Here is a 21,303-nt window from a genome sequence, read left to right on the forward strand (position 1 = left end):
CACCACAGAAACACCTGTTCATATCAGATACTACCAGACGAACTTAAGTAGTCGTGCTGGGGCAGAACAGTTCCCGCACATTAAAGTATCTTCAAAAAGCACAACGAACCGTCGCTTTCTGACTGTTTCTCATCAATTGGCTTTGATGGTTCTGTCGATCCACTCGACAAACTTGGAGACTCGGGCGTAGACGCCGGGCTTCATGGCATTGGCACAGCCCAGGCCCCATGATGTCACACCCTGCAGGAGGTACCTGTTCTGGGAGTTGCACACCAGAGGGCCGCCGCTGTCACCCTGCAGGGAGAACAAATGTCATGGTTCTCAGTTCAACTGCTGCCAGAACATTTATTGATCTACAAGTGACACTGATATGGAAAATGCATATCCACCAACCGATCGAGATATTTACAAATAATCCAAGATATATTTCTAAAAGACGCCATCTTTCTTAGTTTAGCTGCCAACTCTGCCAGTGGAGACTTCCCTCTGGTGGCGCGTGCTGTGCGCTACATCGCGTCTGTATTTATGAGGTAATACCACCCAAACCTACGATACAGTTTTTCTAGAAATCTTCCCCAGTATCCATAATTTAGTTTGTGGGTTTCGTACCTGGCAGCTGTCTGTTCCTCCCTCGATGTTACCGGCACACATCTCGTGGTCTTTGACTCTGCCGTTCAGGTACGACGGACGATTGCAGATCTTGTTCTCGATCACAGGGAATCCAGTTTCCTTCAGGACGCCCTCACCCCCCGTACCTGCAACACACCGCCACACATTTATTCAGGTTCAGAATATCTAGTGCATCTAGTTGCAGTGTACAAAAAAGCGCGTTTTGCGAGGTCACAGTGACCTTTGACCTTCTCTTCAGTCTTTCTTTGCAAGTGGAAGTTTGTGCCAAATTGGAAGAATATTGCACAAGGCATTCCCGAGGCATAAAAAGCAACACAAGATAAAATATGTTAACTTTGGCTTGTATATGAAATAATTTGATTATTGGGCTTCTATTATTTGTCACCTTTCTACACTACAAAATTGATGAAGATCTGAAAACAGTCCTTGCCTTAAAGAATCGGTAGAGTGACCTATTAGTCACTGAAGGCTTTTAACTTGATTTAAGAGAAAAATACTGTCTGTTTACTCTTATTTTAGTCTTTAAGCAAAAAACAACAAATGCGGAAATTCTACTCACTTTTAAAAACAACCCTACTCTCGAACTAGTCCTCTCAATGACATAGTAGTACAAGAGCACACACACACACACACACACACACGAACGACGTACTGTTACGTACCTTGAGTTTCACCCCATCCGGTAACATAACACTCAGTTCCACTGGGAACAATGTAGTCCTTCTCTGGCAGACAAACTGGCAGGACTTTGTCATTTATTAGTGCCGGGCTGAAAGCACAAATGAAGTCCGTACTCAGATCTTCTACTTAAAAATAACAACACCACAGTGTAGAAGTACTCTGTGACAAGCACAAGTAATGCATTCAACATGTTGTAGTTGAAGTATGAGCGTCACGTTATCATGCAGTATAGCCCATTTTAGAAGAATGTATATGATATTATTAGATGATAATATTGATGCAATAATATGTTCATCGCTTTATAGTTGCTGCTGGTAAAGGTTTGGGTTATTTTATTCATTTTAGGGGTGTTGTGATATACTGATATTGACGATAACTGTGATATTTAAATAAGGAAATATTGATATCATGTTAATAACACACAAGTGATAATATTGTGTGAATAATCCTGCACCTCTTAAATTATTTCATATGTACAGTTATGGTTACAGACTCTTCACTCTGATTTTTTGAGTGTAATATAAAAAAAGAGACCAAACGCACAACAAACGAAACTAAAGATGAATTTGACTGATTATTATTATTCATTTTTTGCTGTCAAATTTGTTATAGAAATCGCGCCAATATCGTGACTGTGAATTATTTTCTTGTGGAGTAAAAAGTACAATATTTGCCTCGAAACTGTAGTGGGTTAGAATAGAAGTACAGTAAAAAATGTAAATACTCAACATACCTCAAAACCGGTAACTTTCCACCACCGCGTAGCAATAGTGAGTGAAGGAAGGATGGTTGTACTAGCTGAACGAGTGTGACTGTAGGCAGACTCACCTCTCCAGCTTGAGCAGAGCGATGTCGGCTCCATTGGGTCCCAGTATCAGTTTGTTCAGGTTCTTCTCTTGTTTGGACGCCTCATTGGCTCTCTCTGTGTGGACACCCAGGAGCACCTTGTAGGCCGCAGGCCGTTTGGACCTACAGTACACAGCACATCTATAAATACACCAACTAGTTGTTGGTCTTTAGATGTGTGGTTTAAAAAAAAAAAAACATTCTTCTGACCTCTCCAGGCAATGTGCCGCAGTAAGGACCCACTGAGGGGCAATCAGAGTTCCTCCACAGAAATGTATCCCCGTGCTGGTAGAAAGAGACACACAGAAATGTATTCAAGTGGGACAAAAGAGAGATATAAGATGATCTTTTTTAATCCGTGATTTCAATAGTTGGATCTTGTTTATGTACTTTATTTATTCCAAGGCAGTAATGTAACGATGCACCTTTCTATCCTTTAACAGGCTGTTGGATCAACCTGCCTTTAAAGGGATAATTAGGATGTTACAAAGTGGGGTTGTATGAGACTTATGCATAGTCAGCGTACAGTGGACGAAAAACGTAATTTTACCTCACAGAATACCAGAGTTGCTGGTCAACCCCCGCCTCGATCGGTTAGTTTGTTTGTGTTCGTGTGACTTGTAATAAATACAAACTAACACCAACGTCACCTCATGCTACAAACGATGTTAATACGGGGGTAAACCCACAAAGAAAAACTGACTCAAATGCACGACCCAGAGAGCAGGATCAGGTGCAGTCTTTACATATCAAACAGGTTCGGTAAACAGGAGATCCTTCAGGCAATAAGGTAAACAAAGCAGGCAAGGATGAGACGAAAAAACAAAGTCTAGAATATCAGGCAGAGATCAGAAAAACCAGGAAGACTAACACTGGGAATATTGCTGGAAGATGGAAGATGGACAAAGATGAACTGGCACAGAGACAGGGCATCGCACAGAATGAACACACAGGGGAGGTGAGGATGAGGATCCAATCTGGGGCGGGGTAGACAATCACAAAGGCGGGGAAAACACACAAGGGCAGGAAGTGACATATCTGATACGAGAGGAGAGGTGAGTAACACAAAATAAAACAGGAAATAATGAAATGTCAAAATAAAAGGAAACACAACCTAAGGAGCAGGACAAGACATGACAAACTATCCATTTAAGCTGCATCAATTCACAAGTCTAATCGATTTGACTTGAACTGTTGAAGAAAAACCCATTCAGCAGACTTGTAACTGGGTTCACTGGGTTTGGTGATTTTGACACTAATAAAAGACGGTCACGCTCTGTGAAATATGGGTTTTATTTTGCTAATTAAAATCAATTAAGATTTTCCAATATCTAAATACCAAAGTCCCATTTTTTAAATATTGGTTATTTTTAGCCCCAGCTTGCGCCTCCCATGTATTCGCACACATTCCGGTCACAGAGGCAATGTCTGAAGAACCCAGGAGGTCGTTTTAAAAACATTTACCGCTGTTTTAAATGTATTTCAAGAATCCTTAAAGACTCTTCAAACGATTTGAATGGAAAAAAATATATTCTGCTGAATAAAAAAAATTGTTATTCTTGTGACCACATGTGTGCCAATACATGGGGTCAAACTGGGGCTAGGTCACGTTTTGCATCTTCTTTAAAAAAAAAATAAAAAGAAGCCAGTTTCACATACACTTTTCTGATATATCGCAAATGTCGTACAAGCCTTGGGATCATAATTCGGTATTATTCTACTCACTTGGTCCGGAGGCTGATTTGCCAGGGCCACGAGTACGCTTTAGACACGCAGCCTCCTACGATCCGACCAAAGCAGCGCTTTGGTTTGATGACCGGCGTCCCACATTTCAATCCAGCTGCAAAATAAAGTTCACGGTCAGGAATTCATACGTTTGAATTGGTATCATTCAAAAAGACGAAAAAGTTAACAGCCATTGGAAAAAGGTATGACCTGAGGGTGGAGCCAGAAAAGCCACGATAAATCAAAACAGTTTATCCTCTTTACCGTTGCCATCTTAGCATGCAAGACACGCCTCTACATTTTCTAAGTTGAATCAGCTTTCATCAGTCTAACTTACACTTTTCCGAGCTCTGCTGAACTTATAAAGTGTCAAAAGATACATTTGTTACAAATTTCTCAAGAACAAAGGTGATGTCATCTAATTGATTAATTATTCCCAAAACTGAAATAGATTATATGTTGCTCATTACTCATCTATTCTAAAGTGTCACCTTCACAAGTTGTTATTTGAAATAGTTGATTGGTTCCAGACTTGTGTCTGACTTCATGTCAATGAGAAGAGGACGAGAGTGGACCTGAGCTGGGCTGGTCGGACCAGGCAGCCGAGTGGGCAACACGAGACTGTGGACAGCTAATCGGGTCCACTGGGGTTCAGGTCAGGACCGCATCCTTTTCTTGTTGATTGACAACCAAGGCAGTTTTGTTGTTTAACTTTTTTTTGCATTTTTAGAATGCTAACATTAACATGATGACATGTATGAAGTACTTCCGATGCTGACAAGAATGAGGATAACAATATTTTGACCTTTTGGTGGCAATAAATGACAAATCAATGGGATTACAAAAGTCAGTATCCTCTGGAGACAATGAATGTTTGCACCAGTTTAATGGCATGATGGAGAGATTTTATATCTGGCCTGGGAACGCCTCAGGGTTCCCCAGGAAGAGCTGGAAAGCGTTGCTGGGGAGAGGGACATCTGGAATACCCCGCTAAGCCTGCTGCCCCCGCAACCCGGTCTCGGATAAGTGGAAGATAATGGATGGATGGACGATGGACACATTTCTACCGACAGACCAACCTACTGTCATCCTCACTATTAGCGTTCACATACCACAGTCGGGGATCTGGCAGTAGTCCCATTTCTTGTCCCTGTCAGTAGTGTAGCACCACGGCCCGTTCACATCGCCATCTGGGTTTCTGCATTTCTGTTTGTGTCGCACAAGGACAGAATCTTTTAACTAAAAACACAAATGATTACCCTCCTTTATCATTTCAGCTACTAAGAGCAACAGTGCACTCCCTGTGGACAAAAGAAATCCTGTCATTCTACTGCAGCAGGGTCTGACAGTCTGCCCGCGCGCAGTCCAGAGTGAAATGTCATCACTGCGAAAGTTGACGATTCAAAATGGTTCATACAGGAATGCACACACTTACATTGCCCACCAGACCCCCAGTGGGGTGACTTTGTGCGGTGAAGCTGGTGTGTTGGTGAGGGCTCTGAGCACTCCAGGCCTGGCAGGTCACACCCAGAACGGTGATGGAGGTTGAACCCCGGTATGCAGCTCCATTTCCAGTCTTACAGTCTAACACAGCAAAAGACAGAATGTGTGGACAAAAATAGGATAAAACGAGATAAAAATCGGACAAATGCCCAGTTAAGAAGAATTTACCACTCTGTGGTGGGGTCTGGGTGGGGGTTGACGGGCCCTGGGGATTCGGAGGTCTGGGTGTGGGGTTACTTCCCGAAGCATTAGTGGAGCATCTCTCCAAGTTGCAGTACTCCCAGCGGACACTGGGGTCCGTAGTGTAACACCAGGGAGCTCTGTCTCCGTCCGGATTCCTGCACAGATTCCTCCTGAGGTCTCTGTTGAAAGAGAAAACCTGGAACTTCAGGTCAGCAGTAACCAATATGCTACTAGGTTTTATATTCTACTTCCAGAATCAAACCTGAAACTATCTGTTGCCTTGTTTGTGTTATATACAATATTGGCAGGATTTGCCTCAGACTTTAGTGGCTAAAGACTGCTGCAGGAGTAAGTCCTAAATCCCGTAAATGAGTTCGGCACTTCTACACGTCTAAAAGTTGATTGGTTTGTTGAATCGGTTTTTGTTCAGATGCCTGAAATAAGGTCTCTGGTTAATACAAGCGGAAGACATTTTTAAGTTTTGTTCTACGAAATCAAAGTAAATTCCCCTCTCGTCAAATTTGAAGCTTTAATGTGTCTTAAAAAAAGTCGGTTGCTAACAAGTGGCTAAGTGAGACTAAACCTCATCACTTCAACACATTTTCCCCTTTAGCTTAATAGTGGTGATGTGAAGTCATGTGACCGTGGTGTTGACTGCCTAACAATAACTTTCCCATTCTGCCGATTGCATTCTTGCTTCAAAAATTGTAAAGCTTGTCTTGCTCGACAAAACGTTTAAGTTTTATGAATTGTTTGCCACAGAACTTATTTTCTGCAGCAATTCAAAATCGAATGGAAAAATCCCATTGGCTTTCTGTTGAGGGAACCAGGGCGATGGAAATTTCCGGGTTGGCCCAAAAACACGTCATGCCTGCCGCTATCTATAACTAGTGAGGTGGAGGTTGCCTCACCAGATGGATTGTATGGTAATGTGTAGCTTGCTATGACCAAATACCCAAATTCTACTCTGAACTCGAGCTTTCATGAGGTTGATACGAACTACGTTGCCTGAAATGTTCAGGCCTAGTGAACATGGAAAATGAGGGTCAAAAAGGGGTAATATCTGCATTTTTAGATATAAAATGTACTAGAAGTCTCTATTTGATGCTCACCCTTTGGGGAAGTGCTGTGGAGTTTTTTGGTGGTTGTGAGGAGTCATGGCGCTCCAGCTTTGACATCTTTTTCCACTGATGGACTCTGATGTTACGCCACGGTAACTTGACCCGTTCCCCTCATAACAGTCTTCCTCCTCTGGGGGGATCACTGGCTCATCTGCAGCACGATGAGAAGTCAGACTGATTCATTGACGCTCTCTGGTGTTTATCCATCAGCACTGTCATTAACATTATTGTAATTGCATGAGAAATCAACTCATAAAAGTATTTTATCCTTCCTTTGCATTACTCTTTCTTTAAAGTACATGCTCAGATTACAGGACACTGATGAGCATTTATATAAATCATGTTTCCATCGTACAACTGCTCAGCTTTGCAACATTTTCTGAATCAAGAGCAGCTGTTCCTGAAGTTAACATCATCATCATTGATCTGTGTCGTACTTGGTCCGGCTGCGTCCCCACAGCTCGGCACCTTGCAGTACTCCCAGCGCGTCTCAGGGTCAGTGGTGTAACACCAGGGCATCCTCTCGTTGTCTGGGTTACGACAGTAGTTGCTATCCAGGCCCCTGAAAAACAACAGACGGTAATAACGATGAACACACAGGTAAACCCAACGATGAAAGTATCATGCCAAAGGTCCTTCATTCATGAAAAATCATTTTCCTGTTGCCGCTCTTACTTGCAGGGGTAGTTGTCTGGCGAGCGGTTGTGTTTCTGTGGCGTCTGTGCCGACCAGCTCTGGCAGCTTTTGCCAGATTCCGTCACAGCGATGGTGCCTCGGTACGCTCCACCTTCCCCGGTGGCACAAGTCAGCTCTGGGACGACGGTGGGAGGCTCGGACGCTGAAGATGAGATGGACTGGTTAGATCTCACATGAAGCAACAGGAGCAGCAGTGTTTTAAATAATTACAAGAACAATGACACTGAAAAACTGCAAAAATAGGAATGACTTATGTGTTACATGATTATCAACAATTAGAGGATGTATCTGAGCAGCTGTGTTTTTACCATCATTTAGGACCTCTGTGATAATCTGTTTCACGTTGAAATTGTGTGAAATAATGACACTGTAACAATATAAATGTAAACATTAGAATTTTTCTTCAATCTGATATATTCTTTTGTTCCTCAGGTTGCGGTGCAGGGTCGGTTCGCCAGTGCGACGCAGCAGGTAGTGGTCAAACATCTTGCTCACAGGTACCACGGCAGATTAAAGGGCAAGTATACATATACTGTATATCTCTGGTTCTCAAAAGTTGCAATTCTACTTGCCATGCTTGTAAATACATGTCGGCCATGTATTTCAGCTGTTACAATGGTGAAATAGGGCAGAAGTAAAGGAAACATATTAAACAGGAGGACTTACTGCAGCGGGGTATGGAGCAGAAGTCCCATCGTTTGGAGAGGCTGGTGGTGAAGCACCACGGTTTGGGGTCTCCATCTGGGTTTCTGCAGTAGTTCTCCTCAAGATATTTCTCTGGAAGACTAGAGGAAGCATCAATGGAAAGATAGAATACAGCTTTAGGACAAAGGAAACAAGGTTCAGCTTCTGAAAGATGTCTTTTTTGATTGATTGAATGTCATCAAATCCTGCTTGTGGTTGGGTGATTGATGTGCTGTTTGTGGTCTTACACGCTGGGGTTGTAGCCATGGTTGTGAGGTTTCTGGGAGTCCCAGCGCTGGCAGGTGTAGCCGTTTTCTGTAGTTAAGACTTTGCCTCTGTAGTCCTCACCACTGCAGTGCATACACTCCTCTGTAATGGAGCAAGCAGAGACACATCACACGTAATTTCGACACTCAAATTAGATGATGGACCGTGAAATAGCGGGAGACTAGATTTGTGCCTAAGCGTCATTAATAGCACACACAAACAAACCAAAGACACAGAATGAATGAATGTTACCAGTGCAGCTGGTTACATTGCAGTGTTCCCAGCGGGTGTCGGGGTCGGTGGTGTAACACCAGGGTCCCCCGCTGTCATCGTCAGGGTTTCTGCAGAAGTTAGACTCCAGGTCTGCTCGTGGGTGGTCCTCCGGTGTGAAGCTGCAGCAGACACATTGAGAAAAGTTATGTATACGAAAGGAAGCATACGATTTGATGTGTAAAGTAAGAGGATGATATGGAAATACATACTTAGGCCTGTGTGGGTATTTTGCTACCCATCTCTGACACGTCTTTTTTGTTTTTGTTTTGCTATTTGTTCCTCTGTAATCAGTTCCTAATCCATTTACACACTCCAGGAGGTATCCTAGACGAAACAAAAAAATAGATATACACCAACGGACACTATCAGCATTGTATGGAAGAGTGTTAGTGCACGGCATAAGGAAAAACATGAGAGGAGGAAGAATTTGTATTTATTTTTGCATTTCTAGCATAGAGTCTAAATGTGAAGAATAAGGTCGAGCTTTTAGTATTGGTGCCACGAAGAAGAGAAAAAAAATCTGTATTTTGAAAATGAAGTCGAAATACTATTTGGAGAATAAAGTTGAAATGTTGAGAATAAGCTTTTGAGAAGGAATCAAACTGGTAGTGTGAGCACACATACTTCCGTAGCAGTCACTGTATAATGCGCAGCAGGGTACAATAATCTAATTCTTATCTGGTGGACACATTTATCAGACAATTCCTGGAGTGAATTCATCTGATCCCACTGAAGTAATGTGTGTTTTTTGTTGAAGTAGTGTTCAATCTGCGACACCTCTTCACTGCGTTTGCATACATTGTCATCATCGCTGATCATGCAACATGTGCTAAACCCTAAACCACAATGCAATGGATACTAAATATCATGTAGAATCTAAACTGGAGCAGTGTGTGTAGACCTATGTGTCACAGTTCATAGGACACAAAGACAGGACACGAATGAAATAAAAAAGACGTGGCTACTTATACTAATGAACAATAGGACTTGCCTTTTTTTTCATATAATGCTGCGCTACTTCTTCGCATGATAATCTCTGTTTTGGAGTTTGCTGCTGCTGTCCAACACTCTTGGTCCTTTTCAACGTACATGAAAGCCCTGTGGAAACACAGCAGGTGTCAGGTCGGGATGCCAAGCCTCAAAAGTTAGATTGTGAATTAAAGGGAAAAGTTGGATTCTTAAAAATAAAGCGTGACCTTACCTGCATGTGAGGGTTGTTTCAGCGTCACATTTGGCGGCACACTCAGCCACAGTGTTTGATGAGTACTGTCTTCTCTGCAGCGAGAGAAGCCATGCTCCTTCAGTTTTAGCGTAGCCGTCCACCTCAGTACCACTCACTGAAATCAGAGACAAAGAAATATTCATTTACTTTTAGATATACAGCCCGTTAATTGTCATTAATGTCATCTGAGCTCAAGGTTGGTTTCAGGTTTTATGAATGAGGTAATACAACAGTACATGTATTCATATAAACAAATATAACAACGCTGCACGTTCATATGAAAGACATGTAAAATAAAGGATGAATTGTAACCCCCCCCCCCACCAAAATACATGAATATTATATATATATATAAATAAATAAATAATAATGTAATAATATAAATATATATACATATAAATAAATAAATACATAAATATATATAAATAAATATATATAAATATATATATGTATATATAAATAAATATATATATAGATATATAAATAAATAAATATATATATATATAAATAAATACATAATAATGTAATAATATAAATATATATATACATATAATAAACAAATAATGAATCGAATAATAGTAAAAGAAAATAGTAAAAATTAAAAAAAAGTAGCACAAGGTATTACTGTAGTTCCTGTATTGAACACAAGTTATTGGCATTCAACATTATGAAATACGAGTTTAAATAAAGAAGGAAAAACTATGTAAAACCACAAAAATGTATGCACACTTTATAAGTATACACATGGGCTATACTTTCAAAATAGGAGAGATAATAACATGTTCAAAACTGCGGTCCATCTACCATTTACCATTGAGTAACAGCCAGAAATTGCGTCATCATATTTGCAAGTGTTCCGGGAAAACCAGTGTTGACTAAATTACAAATATTGTGATTGCGAGACTAAGCTGTCCTTACCTTACGGCAACTTATACATCCAGTATATATATGCAGTTTTATCATTTCATTCTAATCTAGAAATTTGTGATTCAAAACATACATTTAGGTTTAGATTAGGTTTCTGGGATGGACATTTAATCACCATCAGGCCAGCGCTCTAAAGTGCATCAGTTTGAGGGTCGTGACCGTTGAATTGTGTAAGAGGACTCAGTGAAACACATTTCCCCCCGATGACTGTTCAAACAGCACAAGAGCAGAGAAATGTAACCTTGAGAAGTCATGTTGTTGGTCTGACTTTGTTAAAATGGCATCGTTAGTAACACAAAACAGAATATGAGTAATTAAAAAATGTGAGTCAAAAAAAGTTCATGCAAAACGGCTTAAAGCAATAGTTTCGACATTTTGAGAGATAGTTTCAAGGCTTATATGAAACGAGTAATACGGTTTTTTTTGCACGAAAATTAGGTTAGCTTAGCATTAAATATGGAAGCGGGGGAAACTTCAGTTTCAGCTTCAGCTTCAGTCATCATGCTAAGCTAAGCTACCCACCTGCTAGCTGTGGCTTGAGACATGAGTGATATCAGTCTTCTCATTTAGCTCGCTCGTCTTTTTTGTCACAAAATATCCAACTGTTTGCTGGAGATTTGATATCAGGCCCCAAAGGTTCTTCTGGAAATTGAAGAGCTGGCTCAAGTGGACCAGCAAAACAACGTTTCTCTGAAATAAAAGTTCCTAAAAGTTCTTCGATCGTGGCACAGATGTTTTACTCTTTTTTGACGAAAGCAAAAAACATGCTAGGAACCACATCAAGTGGTGATCTCATAATTATAATATGACCTGTTACTTATTAGACCCCGGCATGATTTGAATAATGCAAATAGTACTGAAAAAAGATATTGAATCAGTTTGGACAAGGTTTTCCTGATGAGGTACTATCACAACGAAGTATTGTCCTTTTTAAAAAATATTTCATGGCATCAAATCATTGTAGAACTATTATTAGTTACTATTCAAAGATGCCAATATATCTTACCAGTGCAGATCAGGGCAGCCAGAAGGAAAGCTAGCTTGTACAGGTCCATGGTGAGGCCCTTATACTAGTAGCTCATAGTCGACGAAGTCTCCGAGGTATCTCCTGGTATGTTATTGGGCTCCTTTTAGCATGTCGGGAAGATAAACAGGACAGCCCAAACAGTAGTCAATCATTGGCCAAACAAGGAGCAAGGAGCATCAGGTCAAAAACCTTGTTTGTGTGAGAATTTGGAACATTAAATGTGACATCGTTTCATCCTCTCTGCCAATTCAACTCTTTCCTTGTTTGCAGTTATGAGTTATGAGTTGGGGAGCAGGAAGAGATGCACCCATGAGGCGTTACGAGCAAATCTGCTGCTTTTCTGCAGCTACAATACATTTTTGGGGACTGTTCATGAGCTTAGACCTCTTTTGATATCATGTGAGCTTTTGCTTCTTATCAAAATGGCAATAATTTCTCTTCATCACTGCACTGGTAATATGTCCTGTTTAACGTTTAAACTTTCAATATAACATAAGTAGACGGTTGCATGTTCTTTAATTGTAAAGCGTGTGTCTATGTTATCATGTTATGTGTAATACCGTCTACTGGTGAATACTATGAGAGCTGGTTTAAATGAGATCAATATGTATCGTTAATCTTCTGCTAAAAAGGGACCAATGTCCTCAACTGCAAACATGTGATTGCAAAACCGCCTGCATTCGGTTTGTTTTAGGGCTGAGTAACTACTGTTCAATTCTGGAACTTTGTGTCACTGTCTTTATAATAACTTGAATTTTAGGGCCAATTTCAGTTGATTAAGTTAATGGTGAGAGTTCTCTGTGTATATAAGCTCCTTTCGGAGGCTCTTTGATTGATTTTATTCTGCATTATAAGAAATAATTATTTTGAATGCAGGACATTGACATTTAGTTTTTTTTTGTTATTCCTATTCTTACTCAAGAAAAGGAGCTGGGGAATGTTTGCATTGGGAAACCAGATGTTTTAAGAGAATTAAAACAAAACCAAAGAAAAACATCAAAGAAAACACACAACCTGCCTTATGCACTGTTCCACTGTGGGGATGGCACCAAATCTGAAAATCCAAGGAACTTAATCCACTCTACCATCCCACCTCCTTTCCACCTCGTCCCCTTTAAACACACCTCTGACCAACATCTGTCTGTTTCTTTTCATTTATCATTCCTTTTGCAAGAAAGTACAACACTTGGAGTCTTTACAGCATCCAAAAGAAATCGATCAGCCTCATGCACGCACAAACTCTTGCAAAGTTCCCCTAGCAAACCGCGAATGCACCACACCTATGCACAATGTTCTGCACTATATAAACCCTTACCTTGCACTTATGACCTCTCCTCTGTCAAGACTGGAACAAGCTTTACATTACAAAGAATTTACAAAGAGAAACCTTTGTTCTGTCTTGTTTCTATCACCTGTTGTGCTTTGTCTTGCTACAATGATTATAGTAATAAAACTGCTTTGGGATTATGATGATGCTAAGTGAAGGTATCGGTTGCTTTTCTACCTAATGCTGTATTTTATTGCACATTTCTCTGGGCTATGGCGCCTTATCCACTTACTTTGTTTGAAATTGGTCTGCAAATATAGATTTTGTTCAAAAGGGTCTTTAATAAACTCCATTTAGACCATTTCTACTGAACATGAAGTCCTTTAAATGGACTTTTAATGGACTCTTCAGTTTAAATACCATTTTAAAGTAATAACTCCATCACCTTGTCCTGTTTCTAAACAAAAGCAGATGGATCTTATGAGAAATAATCGTTAATGTTTTTTCTGCGATGCTCCCACTTTCAGCGATAATAACGCATCTCATTGTTTCACTGAGGGACTCGGTGTATCGGTTTTGCTCTGATGAAGGTCAGTCTGTTCCATACAGCAGGACCACAACAATACTTCACATAGGGGGATGGCGAGCGAGAGGTGTGGGCTCTGCGGTGTCCAAGGTTTGCTGCTCAATCAATATCCCACTGTCAGACCTCAATTCAGCGATGTCCGTCTCTCCATAGAAAAGGGAAGAACAGCTGCTTTACTTTGTACCATCAAAAGAATCTATTCATCTTAATTCCAATGCCTTTTGTGTTTCCCTTCCTTTTTCCTTTTACTCTGCCTTCCATAGCTGTTGGTTTTATGATGGTGTGTGTAATTATGTGGTTTTGGCCAGTATTCCCTTGAAAAAGAAATTTCTTTTACGGAATTTTCCAGAAAGGTCAAACTAAAACTCAACATGCACTCAATGAATTATTAGTTGGTAGTAATACAGACTGCTGATTGACAAGATTAACCTGTGACAGTTTTATTCATCAGAGGAATGAGGAATAATCTTTTTCTCTTCTTTCCTGCTTATTGGCAGAGATGGAAAATGCATTGAAAAAAGAATTCAGTCAGTCAATGAAAGCTGCTTGCATTGTAAAGTCATTGTGGAAGTGTGGAAAATAAGTAAATATTAGCTGTCACAAGAAGCTCTAACAGAATGAAACCTCTCTATTTCAAAAAGAAGTAGAAATATTACAGAAAAAAGGCCACCAAATGTCCTACAACACAATAAGTCTTATATGCAATTGAAAACTGCCACTGTCTCGACTATAACTTTACTAAAGATTTAAGAGAACGAGTTAATGATATATATGCTTCATTTACAGTATAGTGCACAGCATAGCATGTAGAGATGTTATGCATGTGTTATGTACAGTATATGTATAAAGACAACTATGAGTAACAATACGTGTTGTAATATGTATACCTTTAAAAAGCTACCTTTGTAATGAACATCACCTGGAGGTTCATTCCTGAACTTTGTACCACAGTTTTGACGAAATCTTCATTTTTAAAGATTTTAAGGGAGGACTTTTTTTCACAAAACATCATGGTTTGGATTAAAATAACATAGACTGCACATTAGAATTGGATTTGATCACCGTGTCGTCACACATTGTAGAATCAAGTTTTGAAGCATTTTTGCTGTCGCCATCTCGTTTTTTTGCCACCAGAAGTGACATAAAAGGGTGGAGCTTAAGTACAAACGAGTGCAGAAGAAGACATTTTAGGAACCCAACAAGTCACAATTTACTTTCGTGAACTGAAACCACACTGGGAAAGGGTTGAAGTTCTAAGACAAACACAATCAACAGACACCAATGAACATCATGCTGCATTGAAAAAGACTTGAAACTAATTTTATCTCGAGACATCTGCCTCAAAGTTGCCCTAATACAGCTTTCTCAGAGCTGTTTAAAGTCACTGCAAATGAAATCATGAACTCAAGAATTCAGAACTCAACCTGCTGCAACTTCTGAAAGCGAGGACGAAACAACACAAATGTCGCATTTGGACAATTCACTGCATACAAATGGAACAAAGAAGTACAACGGGGAAACACATTTGCCAACTTGACAACGCGCGGAAATAAATGTGCCGCAAACACGGAAAACACAAGCAAATACATCAACGCTGCAAGTCTTACAGGAAACAGCACAATGTTACGACACAATAGAGGTTTCCAGAGGACACTAATGTGATGAGCATGCAAGTTGCATCAGTCCAAATGCTGCCTTGTTGAGCTTGCTGTATGTGGCAAGTTGTAATTTGTCGTAGTTTCTGAGTAGTAGACATCTCTGGAAATCCTGCCTCTGCAGATTAAACCGACTCTTCAATATCTCAAAGAATATGCAATCATATTGTAAAACGAATACAAAACTTTCTCTTTCACACATAGTCAACATATTTGTCTCTCGATATTGTCTGTTGTGTCAGACTGTTATCAAATGATCAGATGTATTTCTTCATCTGATTGTGTATCACTTATTTGCAGGGTTTATTTTTCCGTATGATACCCATGTGTCATCAAAGTGGTGATGATCTTCATTCATCTTTATTCATCTTAATTTGCTTGTGTTTTCCTAAAGTTGCAATGCGATGGCCATGTGATCGCCATTTGAGTCTTTCTTCTGAACAACAACCCGATCAAACCCCAAAAACATCTCATGGTCATTTTTCATTGTGGACAAAAAAATTTTATTCATTTATTTCTCCCTCAGAATGTCATCTCTTTGTGTGTTTTCAATTACAGTCTCATTGGACAGACGGTCCCGGGAGATGGACGCAGAACGATGGTCCATTAGAGCCGACTATGGTAAATCACGCAACACGTTTAAAAAAAACCCCCATTGTTCCTGAAATTGAATGCATTTTTCCTTTTATGAAAGGATTGCTTCAGTGACTTGCCCTTGACTGGACCATTCTACAGCACTCTGGTTTAGAAGAATGTTTGATTAACACATGCCTCTAAAACTACACACAGTACAGGTATTTTATTCTCGGTGTACCAATGGATTTTTTAAAAACTGTTGTACATGGACGTGAAAAATGGAGTGAAACAGTCGGCTACTTTCAGCTTCATCCCGCAGCTTGTTCTTGCCTTCGCTGTTTTGTCTCCTGCATAAATAAGTGAAATTGATGAATTAAATTGCGAAACAGGTTCGTGTCAAATTCACTCTTCTCATTACCAGATAAGATAACTCACTCCTCAGTCCTCCGGACTAAGAAGGAAAATGTTTCCTCTTTTGGTGAATGCTTGTTATGGAAACCTCTTTGTCCACCTTTGTCAGTGTTTTGGACACACGTCAGAGAAACAAGAGACAAAACGATACAGTTAAAAGGGAGCAGATCCGCTGCAACTGATGTTCAACAAGGTTCTAGGCAAGGCAGGTTTATTTGCATGAAACCTTTAATAAGTAACAAGGCAAATCACAGTGCCGCCCAAAAAATAATCACCAGACGCTAGCGGCTAGCCACCTGTAATGGCATCCACCTGTCACTCAAAGTAGCCACGCCCTTAATTAGTCATAACTTTAAGCCTTGACCTAATTTAGCTGGTGAGTGAATGAAAATACACCCCCTGTACAATTGTCACAAATGGCAAAATTTAAAGCTCTTTTCTTTGTACCAGGCGAATCAGAAATGTATTTAGGCCGTAAACAGTCTACTTTATAAACCAAGATTGAATCTTCTTAAATCTATTCTTTAACACACATGAAACCAGTGCAAACATCTCAGAACTAGACTGATGTGGTCTCTCCTGGTCTCAGTGAGGACTCTTGCAGCACCGCTATGAATCAGATATCTTCTTGTTTTCCATAATCTGCGTGTAGATGTTGAACGGAAGTGAACACCACTTCATGTTTGAATGCTCAGATGTGTGAAATGCAGCACTGAGATCTAAGAATACCATGACTGAAAATGCGTCCACTGTCTGTGTTGTGGCCTCATATCTTCTGTTGTTTCCGGAATAACAAAGTACATCTTCTTATAGACGAGCACATATATACGGTGCTGCACAGATATGCACACACAGAGTCCAGTGTACAGAGTCCAGCTGTCTCTGTCTCTGCCATTGCTGTAAGAGAATACCCCCGGCCGGCGCTCTAACCCACTCCATCAATCTCTCTCTGTTTGACAGAAACTATGCCCACCTGTTCTCCCACAGTCCACACGCAGAGACTCAGAGGCTGAAGCTTAACGCGCTACTTCAGGCTTCAGGTTTGGATTGATGGAGACAGAATGTGATCAGTGTTTTGTGTTTACTCACATGGCAAATAACTGTCATGATGTCTTCAGTGACTCATTCATCATTTGCTGGGGTTCAGGTCTTTTTTGACTGTTCTAAGATGCTGTGATTCCCTGTAGACTTTGTACTTTAATAAAGTAAAGTACTGCTACTTTAGGTTTTTCAATTAGATCTTAAGATTATGTTATACTATTTTGTACTTCTCCTTCACTACATTTCTGGAGGAAAATATAGTACCTTTTACTGTTACATCTGTTACATACTTCTTAAGATTTCCATCAATTCATTTGATCAGTATTTTCCATTTAATATGGGATTAGCATTGTTGTCAAGTAAGAATCATTCTTTTCCCATATATCAACTTTTAAGGGGTGCTAAAAAAACTCTTTTTGAGCTTGATGATACAATTCTTTGAAGACATTTGTTGGAAAGCGTTGATGAGCCTGTAATCATTTTACTGATGAGAAACTGTATCTTGTGTTCTTCAACTTTAAGAAACCATTTTACACAATACATTTGTTTTACTGTCGATAATTCAATTGCATTCACTGCTATAACTCTTGTTTACATAATTATATTTTTAAAATGTAGTTAGAATAATCAAATATGTGTCATAATTACATAAAATGTATGTTTAACTGATATTTTGGCCACTTGGGGCAGCAGAAACAAGCTGTAAACAACATTTGTATGCTGTGTGGAGGCAATCCCTCAATCATAGATTCGCTCTGAGGTCCTTCGAGCCACATTCAGGCGTCCCCATGTTCACCGGCCCTTACTGTGAACTTTCTCAAATAATAACTTCTTGTCAAAAGACATTGGTGCCCATAGGTGTGATTGTAAGCCAGGATTCAACCCTGAAGGATAAGTGGGAATAGATAACAGAGGAATAGATGGATGGAATAGACTAAAGCTGAAACTAATCTAAGGTGGACAAGGTGAATCTGATGATTATTCAACAGCTAGCAAATGTATAAAGTCATTTATACGCTTTTTCTTCTTTCTTGATGCAATAAAACCTGGACCAGTACACCTTAAAAATCTAACATTTTCACAGCTGTCATTTCTTTGAAGATTATAGGTTTCTAATTCTTAACTCAAACATTCCTCACAGGTAGCAGGATTTGCGGGATTTGAAACAACGATCCTGTGATCTCCAACTTTTAGGCTACTGCTGCCCCCCATTTAAGTTAAACATACTTCAGACAAAGAGTGACCAAATCCTTTTAAAACCCTTCTTTTACAAAACGGTTTTTTTCTTTTCTTTTTCTTGTGGCCAGAGATCATCTGTCCAACCAGATAGCTGGTTGTCTTCACACCTCACCAATCACTTTTTGTCCCCTCTCCCTATACCTGTTTGGTCCTCTGCTCCATTAAGAACACACACACACACACACACACACACACACACACACACACACACACACACACACACACCCTGAGGCCCCGTGGTGGTGTTTGCTAATGCTTGTGGGACTCAGGCAGGAAATAGTGTGGTGGTGGTGGGGGAGGAGGGTCATGGAGGTAGGGGGTTCAAGGTGGGTCTGCTCTCAGGTTACCTGTCCAGGTAAGTCTGTGTTTGTTTAGTGTTACCTCCCAGTAGTCCGGAGGTCCAGGCTGACACATGGAGTGTTCTCTCTTCAAGTGTGTGCGCGGTTTGATTGTGCGAGGCGCTGTTGACATTTGAAAGAGGTGATACTTTATCCGACTTGTGTGGGAGACTCTGTAGATCCCCTCTCTCTCTCTCTCTCTCTCTCTCTCTCTCTCTCTCTCGCTCTCTCTCTCTCTCTCTCTCTCTCTCTCTCTCTCTCTCACACACACGTAGCAGCAGCAACCTCTTAGTTCAGAAAACAGCTTAATTACTAGGCGAAGCTTAACTGCCAAGTTTACTTTTTTTGTAAGATATCATACGAACCGTTGTATGAGGATACGCTGTAGATACAGACATCAAACTGTAGTAATGTCGCTGGTATGTCAATATGCTGTCAAAAGCTGTGAATGAAAAAATTTGCAACATTCTTAATTTCTAGAAGAGACACAGCTGAAATGCAGCCAAGCGGCACCTGAGCTGTGCTGCTCACGGCAGGCCTTGTGGCTACTCTAACATGGGCCCCGGAATAACATATACAAGGTTCCACGATGCACACGTGCTGCTCATGCAGGCAGTGTTGCCCAGTGGTTACTCCTCGAACATACAATTCATGCAATATTTAACATGAATTCACAACTTTCCAACATTTTTAAAAACGTTTTTTCTGCCATTTAAAAAGAATAAAAGCCTACGAATTGTATTCACTTAACAGGCAACATTTTAATTTTTTTGGAGTTCCTTGAACTTGTTATTCTTGAAGTCACTGAGGCTTGAGAAATACTAAAAACAATTTGGTGAAGTGTTTGTTAAATGCTTGGGTTGGAGTTAGGTGCTTAGATTATTGCATCAATTGATACAACTTTTTTCTTTTCAAATCTTTTTATTGATTTTGCAATAGGGTCTACCCCCAAAGGGTTGTGATGTACAGCATATTACATTAATTTGCATATTACATTAATTTCTCTTGGAGGTAGTGTAACTGTGACAAACTGCCACTGAATACAGAAATTACAAATTCAACAAACAAACACACACCACTCTGAGGAGGTATGGTATGAAGATTGATTCAACCAGAGACACAAAATCCTCAGACCGACAACCACCATAACAACAACAAAAAATCACTTTTTGGATTGCAGCATCGTTCAAATAGTTTATGAAAGGTTTCCAGGTCTCTTCGAAGGCTTCACTGGAGTCTCTCAGTGAGAATCTGATCTTTTCAAGTTTTATATGATTTAAGATCTCTATTAACCAACTGTTATGTGAAGGCGGGAGGACGTGTTTCCACTTGAACAGTATGAGGCGTCTAGGCTATAACTTTTTTGAAAACTAAATCGAGAATCAATTTTGAATCGAGTAGTGAACCCAATAATCTATATCGAACTGAGATACCAAAAGATCCACACCCTTAACCTGGAGGCATGGCTAACCTGAGGTACATTTTTGTAAAGTTTGAGTGTATATCTCAGAAAACCACCACAGTACTCCTGCCTTTTATCAGAGTAGTCCTATATTCCTCAAATGAGGTCTAAAACTGTGTGAAATGAAACTAATGTGTTGCAGCTCAATACTTTATGTCCCAGATGAGCTATTTTGGCAATTGCGAGTCTGTCCACGCTGTTGCAGTTTCCACTTCTCCTCCAGTTGAAATCGATGGAAATCAAGCATGTGGGAGCTAAACAAACCTCAATTAAAATCAGTCAGTGTGTATTCAGCACCAGGATTTGTTTTACCCCACAGCTGACAGTTCTGGCAGTCAAAGCCTGGACAACAAGGACCACAGCTGTGTTTCCACTTGACTCTAGCCCCTCCACTTAAACGGAGAACGCATTCCGTCGGTTCATTGTGGGCTCACCACGAGCAGATCGACCATTTAAAATGATTTATTGAAATGCGGCACATTGCTGTGTTTGTTGAAGCAAGGTGTTTGTTTTGTCATCTGACATCCTGAGAATGAAAAGGATAAACTGAGTGTCACTGACATTTGATCAGTGTTTGCTCCATTATGGCATTCCAACATGCGCATAAGCAAAACATATGGATGCTGGTGTTGGACTGATGTATTGGAAGTTTGAAGGCTGATATTTTTGGGAATTTAAGCTGCTGATGGATGAAGTTTGCAATTTCTAGAAGAGTGTTTTCCCCAGAATTTTCCTCTGGCTGTATTTGGTTGGGGAAATGTGAAACTGTCGTTCCATGTAACTGAAATGATGTGTAGATTATTACAAAAGGCTGTCAGGTATTAACTCCACCTACACCACCGTAGCATTGATCTATACAGTAAATATATTATCAAATTGAATCAATGGTCACTGTACTAGATCGTATTTTTAAAAGTCAGTATCAACTTCATCAATCAAATAA

General features: G+C 40.1%; 1 protein-coding gene across 2 annotated transcripts; it reads right to left on the reverse strand.

Annotated features, from left to right (window-relative positions):
* Positions 1 to 132: 132 nt before the first annotated feature.
* On the reverse strand, positions 133 to 11,813 carry plg (plasminogen; the record flags this gene model as incomplete). Of its 2 annotated transcripts, XM_079290576.1 has the most annotated exons (19): positions 133 to 294; positions 610 to 755; positions 1,293 to 1,399; positions 2,140 to 2,280; positions 2,368 to 2,442; positions 3,883 to 3,997; positions 4,995 to 5,088; positions 5,318 to 5,466; positions 5,554 to 5,747; positions 6,681 to 6,840; positions 7,127 to 7,251; positions 7,365 to 7,527; positions 8,052 to 8,170; positions 8,318 to 8,438; positions 8,589 to 8,728; positions 8,819 to 8,933; positions 9,601 to 9,707; positions 9,811 to 9,946; positions 11,765 to 11,813. In XM_079290576.1, the coding sequence occupies 19 exons, from the start codon at positions 11,811 to 11,813 to the stop codon at positions 133 to 135; spliced, it is 2,418 nt and encodes an 805-aa protein (XP_079146702.1). The 2 variants fall into 2 exon arrangements, with proteins under 2 accessions (XP_079146702.1, XP_079146701.1); XM_079290575.1 differs by having other exon boundaries at positions 5,318 to 5,747.
* Between the last annotated feature and the right edge of the window lie 9,490 nt (positions 11,814 to 21,303).

The sequence above is a fragment of the Melanostigma gelatinosum genome (genome assembly GCF_949748355.1).
Source record: "Melanostigma gelatinosum genome assembly, chromosome: 19".
NCBI lineage: Eukaryota > Metazoa > Chordata > Actinopteri > Perciformes > Zoarcidae > Melanostigma > Melanostigma gelatinosum.